Source organism: Equus caballus, chromosome 7 (assembly GCF_041296265.1).
Source record: "Equus caballus isolate H_3958 breed thoroughbred chromosome 7, TB-T2T, whole genome shotgun sequence".
NCBI lineage: Eukaryota > Metazoa > Chordata > Mammalia > Perissodactyla > Equidae > Equus > Equus caballus.
Window position 1 is genome coordinate 74,834,950 of NC_091690.1, and position 15,530 is coordinate 74,850,479.

A 15,530-nucleotide genomic window follows, 5' to 3' on the forward strand; every position below is an offset into this window, starting at 1 on the left:
ATCCTGGGGCCGGTACTCCATCAGTGTGATATACTCAATTATTTAGGGAGGGGCCAGGCCGCTGATGAGAGATTAAAATGGGTAAGTAGAGACAGTGTCCGAGGGTAGAGATATGGGAACTTCTTAGCCTAGAAGCCCTTTATTGAGGGGAGGGACAAGAAGTGATAGTTAAGGGCAGGCTATTCTTGAGTCTTGGTGCTTAAGCACCCTTCATTTCAGATTGCCTGGACACCTGGGAGATAGTTCTTGGGCTCTATATGACTATTGTAAAGACAATGCAAGCCACATAATTGGTGTGGTGATCCACTAGGCTGAAGCCTTGAGAGATTCAATATTAGGGTAATGAGAGATTGAGGAAGGAGCAGGTCAATGGTACATAGTATAGTCTGGTCCACACCTGGGACCTTGAGTCTACATCTGAGATCAAGTCAAATGTCGATGTCCCTAGGAAAAGAAATTATCTGATTATCATAGGAAAAACAGTTAAAGCAGCAATTTAGCCTGGATACAGGATATTTGTCATACCCACTTTCATGCTATTCTTAATTCTATTTCAATTTGGCAAGAGTTGTTGTATGGCAGCAGAGGTGTTCAACACTCTTTGGCTTTCTTATTAGAGATAGGTTTTTGGCAAATATAAGGGAACCCTTTATACACAAGTGATGAAGAAAAAACAAGCAAAGAAACAAAAAACTTCAAATAAACAAAGAAAACCCTAAAGTTGAGAACTGACCTATAATGGAACAGATAGACGGCTCCTCATCATGGTCAGATTAGAAGAACCCTGCTATTTATAGTCACTGGGTGACACATCTTCAGTGAAAGATCATGGGAAGAAAAGCTTTAGGCTATGCAGGGTTGAGCTTCCTTTTTTAATGTAACTTGGTCTCCACATCACATTTATCCATTTAAGCATGCTTTTTAGAGCAATCTAGAACTACTGGATTAAATAATAGTCTCATTTTTTATTAGTTATATTTTATCGAGCAACTATGTACCATGCATCATGCTAAACACTTTTAAATAGCCTCTCATTTAGATCTCAAAACATCTCTATGAATTAAGAACTATTATCCCCATCTTAGCAAGGAGCAAAGTAAGGGTTAGAGAGTTTAAATAACTTGATCAAGGCAAAACACCAAGTAAATGACAGTAGGTTTTTCAGCCTTGGGAGTACGTGTCTAGAACCAATGCTTTCAGCCACTTTGCTCTCTTGCATGTTGATGATGTATGACCAGCAACACATTTTGGATGGAGTACATAGAAATATGCAGGATTTCCATGCTGTATTCTAAGGAAAGAGAAAGTATGGATTCTTTGAAGAAGTTCAGCCTACATCTCCCATGGCTGAGTGATGCCACCAGAGAAAGAACGGCCCCTTGTAAGGATGTTCTCAGATGGTTGGGGGAATGTGCAAATGCACAAACACCATATGAAGTCATGAAAATCAACACTCTGAAGCTGGAAAGTAGCTAAAGGGATGGAATGGTAGTTAATGCTGACCCCTTATCTTCAGGTTTGTGCAACCAGAGTATCACACGTTATATGACATGGTAACTCCTGACTGAGGCAGATGGAGACTGAATGCAGCAATAAACAGAAATCGACAAGCTCGTGGTTGTAATGCAGAGCAGTGCACATCTGTCCCATCAAAACTGGCTGAGTGAGACCCCTAACTTTTTATTTTCTATCACCCATAGTTGTTTTATTGACTATTAATCTCAGGTTGGATGGACACCTGGGAGTCACAGGTGTTTACAGGAGTGGAAACACCTGTATTTGAATCTTAAATTTACCACCTACTTGCCAGGGGATCTTGTACAAAATGTTTAGTCTCATTTTAATTATATCAAGTGTTTTGTACAGAATGGATGTTTGTCCTATTTTACAAATGGAGAAATACACTCAGATTATGAATACTACACTTTCCAACATAGTACTGGTACATACTACATATGTTCATTAAAGAGTGCTTTCCTTTCTAAAGGATAAATCTTCATTGTTGTTTGGAATGTCTTGGTGGTTTATCTTGAAGAGTGAATTATCCATAGTGAAGAATCACAAAAACTTATTGGAGGGTTCATCTATAAAGGAGCCTAAAGATTTACTTGTAGCTATTTAATCTATTAATTGAACGTAGCGCAAAAGGAAATCTGGCTGAAATTAAGAGAAGGGAGAGACTATAAATATCTCCATAAGTTTATTATCTCCTATGGAAAATGGTAATTTTGTTCTCTAATGACCTTATTTTCCTGAATCCATTAATCTGTTTCTTCAACTAGAAGGATGCTTCATTCATCTTTTGCCTAGGCACTATACTAAAGATACAAAATGTGGCATGACAAATCTCAAGAAGTTCATTGTTTCATTCAACAATTTTTAAGTATCAGGAACTCAACATACAAAGATAAAAGAAAAATTCTTTCTTCTGATTTTTTATTCATTCTGTGGAAAATACTTGCTATGATGAGTACCTGTATCTTCTTTTAATGGACTTGTGTATTACACTTATGAGTATAACTAATGCCATGACCAAGACACACATGAATGAATACAATAAAGTCATAGGCAAGTGTGGGAATTTCAATTTAGGTCCCTCAGATGTCAGCAGAGGAGATTCCATGAAAGCTCAAAAGGCTTCTAATTTAGCCTTGTTCTGGGATGAGGGAGAAAAGTGAACAGAGAAGGAGGTAATCCATGAAAATCATGATTCTTGAATGATGAATAGAAATTAGTAAGGCAAAGAATACTGAGGAAAAGGAAGGTGGAGTAAGACAACTTTGTCAGATGCCAGTTTTCTGATCCTGAGAATACCATCAGGCTCTCTTAACACCATAGCTGGGAACAAGTCTTACAGAATTGCATTCTTTTCTTATATCATTTTATGTGTTAACAGGAAAGCAGTCTCATCTGTGATGCTGGGGCCACCCTACAACCACACAATGGAAACCCCTGCCACCTTCTTCCTTGTGGGTGTCCCAGGTTTGCAGTCTTCACATCTTTGGCTGGCTATCTCACTGAGTGTCATGTATACCATAGCCCTGTTAGGAAACACCCTCGTAATGACCATAATCTGGGTGGATTCCACTTTACAAGAGCTCATGTACCGCTTCCTGTGTGTTCTGGCTGCTGTGGACATTGTTATGGCCTCCTCTGTGGTGCCCAAGATGGTGAGCATCTTCTTCTCAGGAGACAACTCCATCAGCTTTTGTGCTTGTTTCACTCAGATGTATTTTATCCATGCAGCCACAGCTGTGGAGACAGGGCTGCTGCTGGCCATGGCTTTTGACCGCTATGTAGCCATCTGTAAGCCCCTACACTATAAGAGAATTCTCACACCTCAAGTGATGCTGGGAATGAGTGTGGCCATCACCATCAGAGCTGTCATATTCATGACTCCATTGAGTTGGATGGTGAGTCATCTACCTTTCTGTGGTTCCAATGTGGTTCTCCATTCCTACTGTGAGCACATAGCCGTGGCCAAGCTGACATGTGCTGACCCCATGCCCAGTTGTCTCTATGGTCTGATTGCTTCCTCGATTATTGTGGGCTCTGATGTGGTCTTCATTGCTGCCTCCTATAACCTTATTCTTCGGGTAGTATTTGGTCTCTCCTCAAAGAATGCTCAGTTGAAAGCCTTAAGCACATGTGGCTCCCACATGGGGGTTATGGCTCTGTACTATTTACCTGGGATGGCATCTGTCTATGTGGCCTGGCTAGGGAAGGACACAGTGCCTTTGCACATCCAGGTGCTGTTAGCTGACTTGTACCTGGTCATCCCATCCACCTTAAACCCCATCATCTATCGCCTGAGGATCAAACAAATACGAGAGCGTGCATGGAGCACACTGATGCACTGCCTCTTTTACCACTCCAACGTGGGTTCATGAACACAAAGTCTATTGAGGCCTCAAGCATTCCAGCTAACTTCAAAAATGCCTTAGAGATCTGTGGAGCTGTTATGGATTTCCTGGCACCACAGGAGTTCTATGATGAAACTGTCAAGAGTGTCTTTCCATAACTTTTCAATTTCTAGCAAGGATGTGAATGAAGTGATCAATTTCCTGAAGACACTTTGAATGGTTTCAATCAACTAGTGTTCGAATCATAGATAAATTTGGGTGGGAATACAGATTAGGGGTTTTTCTTTCTTTAGCTTGTGACTCGTATTTCCAACCAGTCCCTCAGCAGAAGAAATGAACTATTTGGTCCCCTCACACTTGGCTGATTTTCTCAGAATTGTTCATCTCCTCATAGGACTATATGGAAGCAGCTATTAATATGTGACCCTGCCTTCTGGCTCATTGATGAATCTGTTCAGTTTGGGTCATGTGCTCACACCTGGTCCAGAGTCCTTCTCTAGTCAAAACTGATTCCAATTTATCTGAGGAGATATAAAATTGGATCACTGATTTTGGCCATTTTCCAATGTATGAATGTAGAAACAGAAATCTGTTCCGCAGTGAGAGAAGCCGATTAGCCTGATGGAATGAAGAAACTGAGTCTCTGAGTCTCTGGTTACAATGCGTTTTGGACACCCAAGTGTATTCCTGTTATTATGTTCTACAAGATGTATGTATATCATTTTAATACATCCCCTGTTGCTAAGCTAGTTGGAGTTAGTGTACTCATCACCAGCTTTTAGTTTTTAAGCAACAGAAACTAAGGCGTGTGAGTTGGTTTGGGACATCTTTATCTTTGCTTCCTACTCCTGCTTGTGTAACTGAACTGTAAGACGCAAAAGAGAGAGATCAAATATAACACAGATCTTTCATCTTCTGGACACCTCTAAGGAGGTGTGCCCTGGGATGAAAAGTTTAATGGAGAACAATATCAGTAATGAAGCTGAAATGTCACTACTCTTCTGCAAGTCATAAGATACTTGGTTGGTTTTTGTTTTTATTTTCTCCTTTCAGAGTCTTAAACTGAATAATCAGTATATGTAAAAAGAAAAAGATTTTGTATGTAAGAGATACATATGTTTGACTCTGGTACATTTGAAAATCTTAATAAAAGATAATTTCTTAACAGTGTTGATACCAAGTTATTGCATCTGAGTGTTAATATCTCCTTTTTACTAATGCAGGAAACAATGTTAATTCATAGAGGGTATTTAAAATTAAATAAAATAATGAGTGGAACATAAAACATAAGACAACATAAACATACTGTGTGTAGTTAAAAACTATACTCAATAAATTTCTAATTCTGTAATTTTAAAGGGCAGTTTTGGGCACTATTGAAACTGCAGTGCTGCGTAGATCAGTATACAAGTGATAATTCTTCCAAACAGATCTGCCGCTTAATAACTCAGCGTCTACACCTTTTGATAACATTTGACTTGTTTACCTGCTAGAATGTATTCTATTTCTGATCACCAGTGGAGTAAGAATCAGCCTCGAAAACTCAGATAAGGATGCACTGAGTTCCCAAAGTGTAATGAAAAGAAACTCACTTCCCCTGGCAACCCCCTAACATAAACACTAGTCAAGATCATGAGGTTTTTAAGCATATTTGGTAAGATTTTGATTTTGAAAAGTCACACTGTTCTTTCTCCATAAGCAACCCAAAGAATTGGCTATGCCCATTAAATCAAAGAACATTAGCTGCATTAAAGAATCTGCTGTGAAGCAACAAAGGTATAGTCCAGCCTGTACTCAAAACAGAAATTTCTTCCCAGCATTTCCACCAGAAGAAGTCTGCCCTGCCAGCGTTGTGTTTCATTCACACTATTATTCTCTGAACCTAGCTGGGACCCACTGTTGGTACTCAAATATTGAGCTATGTATTTCCCCAAGTGGACTGGCTCCCTGCCCTGGCTGCCTGCAAACAGAAAGTCCTGTGCTTCTCCTGATATATTCATATCTGACCTCTGCCCTATCACCAGAAGCAAAGTGTGCCCATTTAGCTAGTGCTTGGGACCCACAGTGGACTTGCAGTGTTTGGATCTTGAGAGGTTACAATCAATCATCTTTGAAAACAAGGGAGACTGGATTTCCTATGGGGAGTTGTGAATCTAAGAATTGCCCTCTGTCTCCACCTTTTGCAGGACCCAAGCATCTCACCCTTTTAGTAGCCTTTCCCCACAAGGCTCAGGGATTGCACCCCTTGGTTTCTCTGCCAGTAAAACAAAGATGGACAAAACTCATCCGTGCCTTGTAGTGAGTGATCACACCAAGTCAGAGGTGCCATGTCTACCCCCCACATAGCTACCTGCTCATTCCCCTTCTGGACCACTTTTGAAAATACCCATCAGATTAGTTTATTTATTCATTTATTTTTGGTGAGGAAGATTTTCCCTTAGCTAACATCTGTGCCAATCTTCCTCTATTTTGTATGTGGTATGCCTCCACAGCATGGCTAATGAGTAGAGTAGGTCCATGCCTGGGATCTAAATCTGCAAACCCAGACCACCAAAGTGAAGCATGCAGAACTTTAACCACTCAGCCACAGGGCTGGCCCCCAAATTAGTTTTTGAACAGGATTATAAGTAAGTACCATCCAATGTTTCGTGCCCCTATGAGGCAAGAAGAATTTATTTTTGTTTTGATTCTAGGCATAGAAGGAAATTTCCCTCACTTAAATATTTGTTAACACACACACACATACACACACACACACACACAGTGCTAGACTGGGGCTACAATGGTTAACCAGAAAAATAAGATCCTTGTCTTTATGGGGTTCTTGGAAGGGAAGTGTAAGCAGCTACCCTTGAGAAAACGGTTTTCTTACACTTAAGGAACTTCAGTCTTCTTACCTGGTCTTAACAATCAGACAATATGAAATAACATGTTTAACCTTGTAATTCTTCTAATTAGTAATCATAGCACCCAAATCAGTTTCTAAATGTCAAAAAAACCCCTTTAAAATAGCACATTGCAAATGAAGCCATTTCACTCCTTAGTTCATTCCAGGTTGAATAAATTCGTCACCAAATAGTCTTTTTCTAGGAACCTTCCAAAATTTGTCCCACTAAAACCATAGTAAAAGAACAACATTGATTTGGCCCTTTGCCTCATCAGCTAAGTGTCCAGGGATATAACTAGAAGCAATTCCTCAAGATCTATTTCTCAAGTCTGTAAACAATTCCCCAGGGAGGCCCCCCACAGAAAGATACACGGAGCCTGTAAGGTAGGTCAGCTCAACACTTAGCAAGACCAGGTGTGTGACTTACTAGTTCATTCCACTCCAAACAAGTGACAGAAACATCTCCCCTGCTAGTACTCAAGGAGCAACTTGGAAGCATGGTGGGCCGAATGAATTTATTGCTCCATTTTGGTCTACTCTACCTTCCTCATATATGAGTACCCAATACAATGAATGTAGAAAGACAATTTTTGCTAATTACTTTGCCTCTGACTATACCTAACCTAGGATCTACTTTGCTGCCCAATCTTAACCCAACAGTCACTACCTTAAAGTGTAAACTACTTCAGAGGTTGTGTTACACAGCCTCATGGTGACAATATGTAATGTACATATTGTAGCCTTTGCAATAGGCAAAACCATTAGTTCTCATATGCTTGCCTTGAAGTTTGTTTCCAGCCACAATCTTTCACACATCATATTCTTAGGACCTGTAATAAATTATTTTTGCCACATACAACAATCACTTTAGGTCAAAACCCTGGATATATGGTCATATTTCTCTTTCATTATAATACATGGCTCCCATACTGGCCTTCTGTTCCTAGTCCAATTCTTTCTCCTTGTCCTTCCTTCCTGCTTTCCTCCTTCTGTCATAGATTTAGAGAAGAGAAAGGCAGAGTATTATGCAGTTACTAGAACCATGAAGATTCCCTGGTGGCATAAAAAGATCTGAACATCAGCCCAATCAGCTCATGTGTGAGTCTTCCTTGCAGTGCATTTCTTCTACATTCTTCTTTTTATTATTTCTATTCTCTGCCCAGATGTCACTGTCTCCATTCCAATTCAAAGACAAGCACACATAATAGATGCAGAATATATTACTGTGGTCAGAGTTTGTCACTGGCATGGGCACCTTTCTATCTAAAGGGCTCTAGACCATCAGGAGAGGCTCTAAGAAACAAAGGCCCTGCTGACAAGATGCTGGTTGTAAGAAGATGAGATAGGAAGGCGACACAGGCAAAATCCATGGCTTGTCTTCCTCTGTCCCTGAGAAAGGAACAAAAGCATTGGATGGATCTGAGATCTTCACGACAATCTTCTGAGGTAGGGGAGTATGCAGCTACTATACCCACTTTTCCACTGAGGACATTTGAAAATCTTTTAAACAGGTGGGATATTTCAGGCCCAAATGTCAAGAATGGCGGGCAGACATGTGACCTGGGAATTGAATTTGTCAATCTTTTTCATTTGAATGTGAGAAACACTTTATAATCTTTCCTATCTTCTTTCAGCAGCTTTTTGAGAAATAACTTGCTTCATTAAGTCCATTTCAGTTGTTTCATTCATCAAGTGAAAATAAGAACAAGGCTCACAGGGTTTCTGATTCTGATGCTTAGGGAAAAGGGAAGGACCAGGACACAGGTCTCCTTCAAGTCTGAGATAGAGCGATTTGCCTAGCTCGTGCTCAGAGAGAGAACGGCCACTAGGATGGTTTAGGCAATGCTGCAATGCATTTTCAGGATGGTAGGTAAGAGAGCTGGGGTCAGTTATGGGTTGCTCAGAAGCAGCAAACCTCAGGCGAAGAATCCAGCCACTGGTGTCAGCACAGCAACCAGTTCTAGACATGGCCGGTATTCTTTTGGCTTGTTGGTCAACCCTCTCCAAAGGGTTTCCCAAATACTGGATCTACTTCATTGTCCTCACTGACTTAATTGTGGCACCAACAAGGATGGAGAAGGGGGCTATGAGCTACAGGAAGGAGAGAGTCCTGATCCTCAGAACTCCTCTGATCTTCACCATCAGCACTGCTACACTTCCTTCATAGGCATGCACTGCCCATTTGACCGAAGCTCAGCTTTTTCACATGAGTAGTTTAGTGTGGGACTTTGGCCCAGTTGCAATAGGGCATGCGGTCAGGCAGAGGAATCCCTGTATTCCAGGTTCAGCTCAGTTAAAGGGAATCCTTGTCTGTGGCAGGGTCCTCAAAGACCCCTGCAATTCAGGTGAAATTCCAAGGCCTCTGGCTAGGATGGGGCCTCTCATAGTCCTCCCTGTCCAGGGAGCAGATGGCTAGAGGAGCAGTGTCCTTGGTGCCAATGCTGTAGCAAGGACTAAAATAGGGCAGGAGGTGCAAAGGAAAGGGACAGTGGGGGAATGTGCGAGCCACTGTCAGTCACATTGTAAAAGGAGATATCGTGGGCCTCATAATCCAGGAAGACTCCCTCTTGCCAGGCAGGGACAGGCAAGGGTGGAGGGTGTATTCATCAGTGCCTGCCTGGTACTCATTTCCTTCCTCAGCCTTATCACCCAGAATCCACAGTGTGGGGATAAATAGACCACCTCCTTCCGGTCTACATTTTCCTTACATATTCCCAGGCCCCATTCAGACCTGTCTCCCACTTCCACCTCCCAGTAGTGGCGGCCTGAGGAGATGCACTGGCTGCCAAGGACGATGTTGTAGCGGTAAAATCTCTCAGGATTGTCCGGCAGTTTCTGCTCGGTGTCTCCATAGTGCACACATTTTCTGTCTTTGGACACGATGTGGCGGGAATAAACGGTGTTTTGAACTAGGTGCATGTCAGCTAGGCAAAAGTAATCCTGTATGGTAACAAGGGTACAGAGCCAGGGGGCATGGGTAAAGTCTCTGTGATAAATACAGCCACAGATTTCTCAATGATATGGTGTGGGGCTAGATGGGGCATCCAGGGGGCACCAAACCATTTTATTTTGGGGGAAGGGTCCCTCTCACTGCCCATCACAATCTTCCCCAGCATTCATTATCTGCATATGTCTCCAGGACCTCTCTTAGCCCTAGCACATGGCAATTTGTCTTCATCTCCAAGGAGACTGGTTCTGGCTGCTGCAGGCTCCAAGACTTGCTCCTGGTAGAGGAGAGGTAAGCCTTAGGGCCACAAATCTTGCCTCTGCCACATGGGCCTTCCTTTATTACAGGGAAGAATGGCTTGGCTGTGGACATAGTCAGTGGGGTGCCCCTGCCCAGCAACACCAGGGAAAGTAGAGATGTGATTATTTGACTGAGCCCAAGCAGTTTGTGGCACAGAGAGGAGAGCATTCACATTCCTGTGCTGCGGGAAGGGTCACGTGTGCATTTGCCATCAGGAGAGGAAGAGGTGTGCCACAGAGGGGAAGGGCTGATACTCAGACCTCAGAGCACTAATGGAGACATCCGCAGTCTTTTTCCCTGTTTGGGGGATCTACTTAAAACTACATTTTATAATTTACCTGAAATTCTTATCAGTAATTGTTGAACCGAATTTGACCAAGTACAAAGAAGATAAAAGAAAGATGAACAAAGCTTCTTTAGCCAATACAGTGAAAGTGGGAGAAGATTATGGATCTACACCCTCTTTTCTGTAGGTCCTTCCCCACTTCTGGCTCTGGCCAGGACCCACTATCCTTTACAGGGCTATCTAGGGCCTCCAAGGATTGGGACATACCTGTTCAAGACTTCCTGAATACCCTAGAAGGAGAACAAATGCAGCACATGAATATGTACTGTTCTTTGGAAAGACCAGACAGACCAGGAGCTCTGGGAGGGAGTTTCTCTAAGGGAAAGGGAAGCAGAGGGCCAGGCTGGAGAGAAGACATGCAGATGTAGAGGGGAGAAGCCTACAGGAGGGGAGCAGGGCAGGCCAAGCACTGGCTGGACTGGCTGATTTCAGGCTTCATCTCATAGGCCAGAGTGTAGGTGTTACCCAACCTACAAGCCTACAATTTCAAGGGGCCAGGTCATCCACACACCTCGGGACAGAACAGAAAGCATTAGCAAGGAAATGTAAGGGATCCATGTCTGGTTCAGTGGCTCCACTGAAGACTAGGGAATCCTCTCTCCTGGAGTCCCAGACTGTCTTCAGCTCTCACTCCAGGTTCTCAGGAAAACCTGCTGCTCACCTGCAGCATCCCGTGGACAGGCCACTGAGACCTCTCTTCCGGCTCTGTGGTCATCCTCCACAGGACTGAGCTCTGATAGAGGAGTTCATTGTGATTCATCTCCAGTTTCTGCATGGTCTCTCCATCCTCCTTCTTAAGGCTGGCCAGAGCTGCTGCTGCCCTTACCTCCAGCCACTACCCTTGGGTCTGTTTTTTCTGTAGTCATCGCCAATACTTCTCAAACTCCCATGTGATGCTCTGCTTTCAGGTTTCCACCTGTATCTGCAGAGCCAAGATCCTTAATCAGCACTGATATCATTTGTGTAAGGGCCATGCAGGATTGAGGACACTGGCCCATGTATACACATAGGCTATGGAATATTCAGGTTCTGATAGGTGCAGCCTTCATTACCTCATACCCAAACACATCCAGGGCACCAAGAACCCCAGCTAAACCAAACTGGTCCGCTTTAAATTCTCAGTATGGAAAGCATCTTTGAGTTAGGCCATAAGCTATGGTGGAACTGGGGATGGGATGTGGAAGGGGGAGGGAAGGAAGTTAAAGGAGATCATAAATGCAAGGAGAGTGTGACATTAGGTCACAGGGATCTGTGGGTGTGAAGAGCCAAAAGAGTGAGCTCTCATTTTGTCTTTGGGACCCCTGGTCAAGTCCTCAATCTAGAGATATCCAAGTGAGGGGCAGAGGAGAGACTGAGCTGGCTGGCCCCCATCTTCTACCTTGTACTCCCTGGTGACCTCCTCCAAGGGCATGACACTGTGGGCCTCATTCTTGGGGGACCAGCTGCAGGCCTCACACACGGTCAGGCCATCCTCTTTGCAGAATATCTTTAGCTATTTCCTGTGGCGCTCACAAACATCCTCCTTTAGCCCATTCCTGCATGCAGCTCTAGCAGATGGACTTTTTCTACAACATTGGCCAGCTGCCAATCAGGTCGCAGATTCCTTGGCTGGACAGAAGCCCGGCAGAGCAGACATGTGTAACCCGAGTGCTCAGATTCTCCTGGAACCTCCCAGAATCTAGATGGAGAGCTGTGGCAGAAGCTGTGGCCACATTCCATGCTCACGGGCTCCCTCAGGAAGGTCATGCAGATGGGACAGGCTACTTCTTGCACAATGGCTTCCGCCAATGCTGCAGGATACATGGTCCTTCTCACACCCTCCTCAAAACATGAATGAAACTAGGTAGAGGCAGTGAAGGCTGAGAAGAAGAAAAGAAAAACAAGTAAGATAGAAAAGCAACAGAAAAGCAGAGGGATCAGTAAAAGGGATAATTAGTGACAGAAAAAAACAGCCTCCTTATTTGGATCCTTTATTGACCTTGTTTAATGAGCACTGGCCTTCCCAACAAGTACTGACTATGTCATTGCTCACACCACAGAAAGGACATCTGGGGACGCCTAAGCAAACAGATGTGGGAATTCTCAGTTTTCATTCATTCGGTCATCTCTGACCCTCCTCTGGGCTCACTCGCCAGACCATTCCCACCCCACCTCAATCCCGCTCTCCAAATCATCGTTTCTCTTGAACTTGGGTAAGGTCACATAAAATGTGGTGTTGCAGTATCCAAAATAAGGCCAGAAATATCTCTAGCCTCACTCTCTGGTTTGTTTATATGTATATTCATATACTTGAAGGTATAGAAAAGGTAATATGCCAGAAGCCCATTGCCTACGTGTTCAATTTGTTTTCTCCTATTGTGCACTGAAGTGTAAAGTGTAAGGGAACCAGCAATACTTTCCCTAAAGCCTGTAAATCCCTGATCACTCCTCCAGCACTACATTCACAAGATGCTAAGACATTCTCTTCAGGGATATGGTAGAAGCAGATATGAACAAATACCCCTTGGAAGATATAAACAAAAGTCATCTGATGATCATGAAACCCATATTGATGAATTTACTAACCCAGCAAGGAATTGTGATTTCTGCAAGGGCCACATATGGTACAGATCTTGAATGGTCAACAGCAGGCCCTTGGCATGGTTGGCCTTATTTATTTGTTCACTTTGCAGGTCTGTGTTACCAACTAGAGTGTGTAAAGGGAAGACCACATTGGTCTTAGTCACTGCTGTATCCTGATCATCTCAACAGGGCCTGTCATACAGTTATTGCCGAATAAATATTTATTGAATGAATAAGTCAGCTAGGCAGAAAATAGTTCCAAAACCCAAAATGTTTTTATAATTTCTTAGGTAATTGAGAACACATTATACATTAATAATGATAACAAGCATTCCTTAAGCACTTACACTATGGGCCAGGCACTATTCTGAGCATTCTACATGGATTAACTCAGTTTCACAACCCTAAGTAGTAACCGTTATTCTACTGTTCTGATGTTACAGATTTGTGAGGATCCACTACAGCTCTTACTGCCTCAGCAGGAACGAGGTTGACTCCCAGGGGAAAGTGGTCTACCCTGCCCCACTGGCACTATCACAGTTTAGCTGCCTGGCCTCATGCTGGGGTGATTTAAGTAGCATTGCTTTTGCCTTATGCATTTGATTGTCCACTTTGCATATCCCTATTTCATGCTACTGTTTAGGTTTACATCCTGGCCTGTTCTCTGAATTATCCTATAGGCAACAGGACCCATAGGTTTTAAAGTTTAAAGTCTTAAGTACAGCAGTTTTGGGGACTAGTTCTCTTGTAGGCTGAAGGCTGAAGATTCTACCAGATGTTAAGCCTAGTAAATTGAAGCTAAACCACCCCCTGGTCATTAGGAATGTGCTGGCTGAGGAAGGCAGGAAGACCCCCCACCCTCCTACAAAAGGCAACAGAAGGCCTCTCCCCATTCATGTGACTAACAACTGCGTGTCTGTTGTGGAACTGGGGTGCTGAGAGCATGTAGCATTGTCTGCTGATTTTTTACATTTCCTTATATCTCTATACCTTTGTCATTAAAAACAAAAAAAGAAAAGAAACTTTATATTTTGTGCATATTGGCTTCTTTCTCTCGGCTTTACTCCAGCCCCACAATGATGCCCAGACAGAAGTCAAGACCTTTAAAATATGGTCCATTCGCCCCACTAGCCTCATTCATTTTCATTCTCTTGTCAGTACCCTGCACTCTACCTTCTCTGGCTTCTTCTCTGCAGAATATTTTGTCATTTCATTTCTTTGTGCTGAGATCCATGTCCTTCGCCCAGTTTGAAAAGCTTGTCTTCCTTGGTCTCCCTTATATTCTATTTCCCTTCTCTGTTCAAATAGGACTCTATACCACGGTGCCATGAGAAATATTTAAGCAGTGAAGCCCACCACAAATCCCCACATGACTGAGGAACCAAACAATGAAGTGGACTTTGAGAGATTAAGTATACTATTAGTGTGCATAGTTCTGCAACAAAGTGAAATGAATTACGATCGCTAGAATTTGAATCTTGACTCCCTGGATTACTAACTTTGTGACCCTCTATGCAGCCCAGTTTCATCTGTAAATGTGGATGTAATAATGACAGCTACTCCACAGGGTTGTGGAAATGGAATGAAATCATCTTTGAAAAGCATTTAGCAGAAAGCTTGGCACATAGCAGGCTTTTGCACATCTAACTAATCTTGGATCTTTGTTTTCTTTGCAGGATGCCCTCCATACTCTTCTAACTCTTAGGTATCCTCTGCGGATTGAAGAAACAAAGACTCTTTAGCTGCTAAGCATCTGCCTCCTCCTGCAATCTGGAAAGCCCCAGGGCCGAGAGCACAGAGAAAAACCAGTCTCTGGAGAAGTTACAGCGTTTGGTTGCTGGGCAGAGAACAAGTGTAGCCAGGGTGTCCAGGGACAAAGCAGGATGACAGAGAATCTAAAGGGGAAAGAGGACTCCCAATGGGAAGTCTTTGAAAGTGACAATACTCCATACCGTGACTCTATGTTGTTCATCTTTCATCTTTTGTCTCTTTTCCTGGTCTTTCTGAAGGATCCTGTATAAATCCCTCTCCTTTTGAGTGAAAGAAACATGGACCCATCAAAGGAAGCTGAATAGAGGAAACTCCAAAGATGTGGGTAACTGTTCTGGGGACCAGGTGTTGGACAGATGAAGTCCCAAGGCCAGGGACACCCAGAAGGGGAGGCTATAAGCTCTTGACTCCACTAAAAAGGGTTAACCAGTTCTGGTAGGTACTGCTGATACCAAAATCACTTCTGGAAATGATGAGAGGATGGGACAGAGAGAGAGGGGACAGGGAACATATGACTAATTTGATTCAAAGCTGGAAGAGAAAGGGTTAAGTCTAACCTTGGGATGATGGAGAGACAGTTTTCAGGGACCAAAGGGAGTTATGAGCAAAGAGACCAAGCAGTAGGGCTGATGGGGAGCATGTTTATTTGTTCGTAGAGGGAAGCATAGGGTTATAAACACAAAGGCTCCACCAAATAAGTTATGCGTTACTGTGTTTACCTTTAGGACAATTTTAATTTGAATTGTGTATCTCCCATCCTTTAAATAACAATGAAAAATCTTCACATATCCTACCATTTAGTTGTTGTAATTAAGTGATTTGTTTAAGTTTTTCTTTAGTGATTGGCCCTCTAGG

General features: G+C 43.0%; 1 protein-coding gene and 1 pseudogene across 1 annotated transcript; one reads left to right on the forward strand and one right to left on the reverse strand.

Moving 5' to 3' along the window:
• The first annotated feature begins 2,915 nt into the window (after positions 1-2,915).
• Positions 2,916-3,890, forward strand: OR52I1 (olfactory receptor family 52 subfamily I member 1). Its single transcript, NM_001391716.1, has one exon. The coding sequence runs from the start codon at positions 2,916-2,918 to the stop codon at positions 3,888-3,890; it is 975 nt and encodes a 324-aa protein (NP_001378645.1).
• Positions 3,891-9,091: 5,201 nt separating this feature from the next.
• LOC100066912 (E3 ubiquitin-protein ligase TRIM68-like) lies at positions 9,092-12,146 on the reverse strand (annotated as a pseudogene).
• Positions 12,147-15,530: the final 3,384 nt, after the last annotated feature.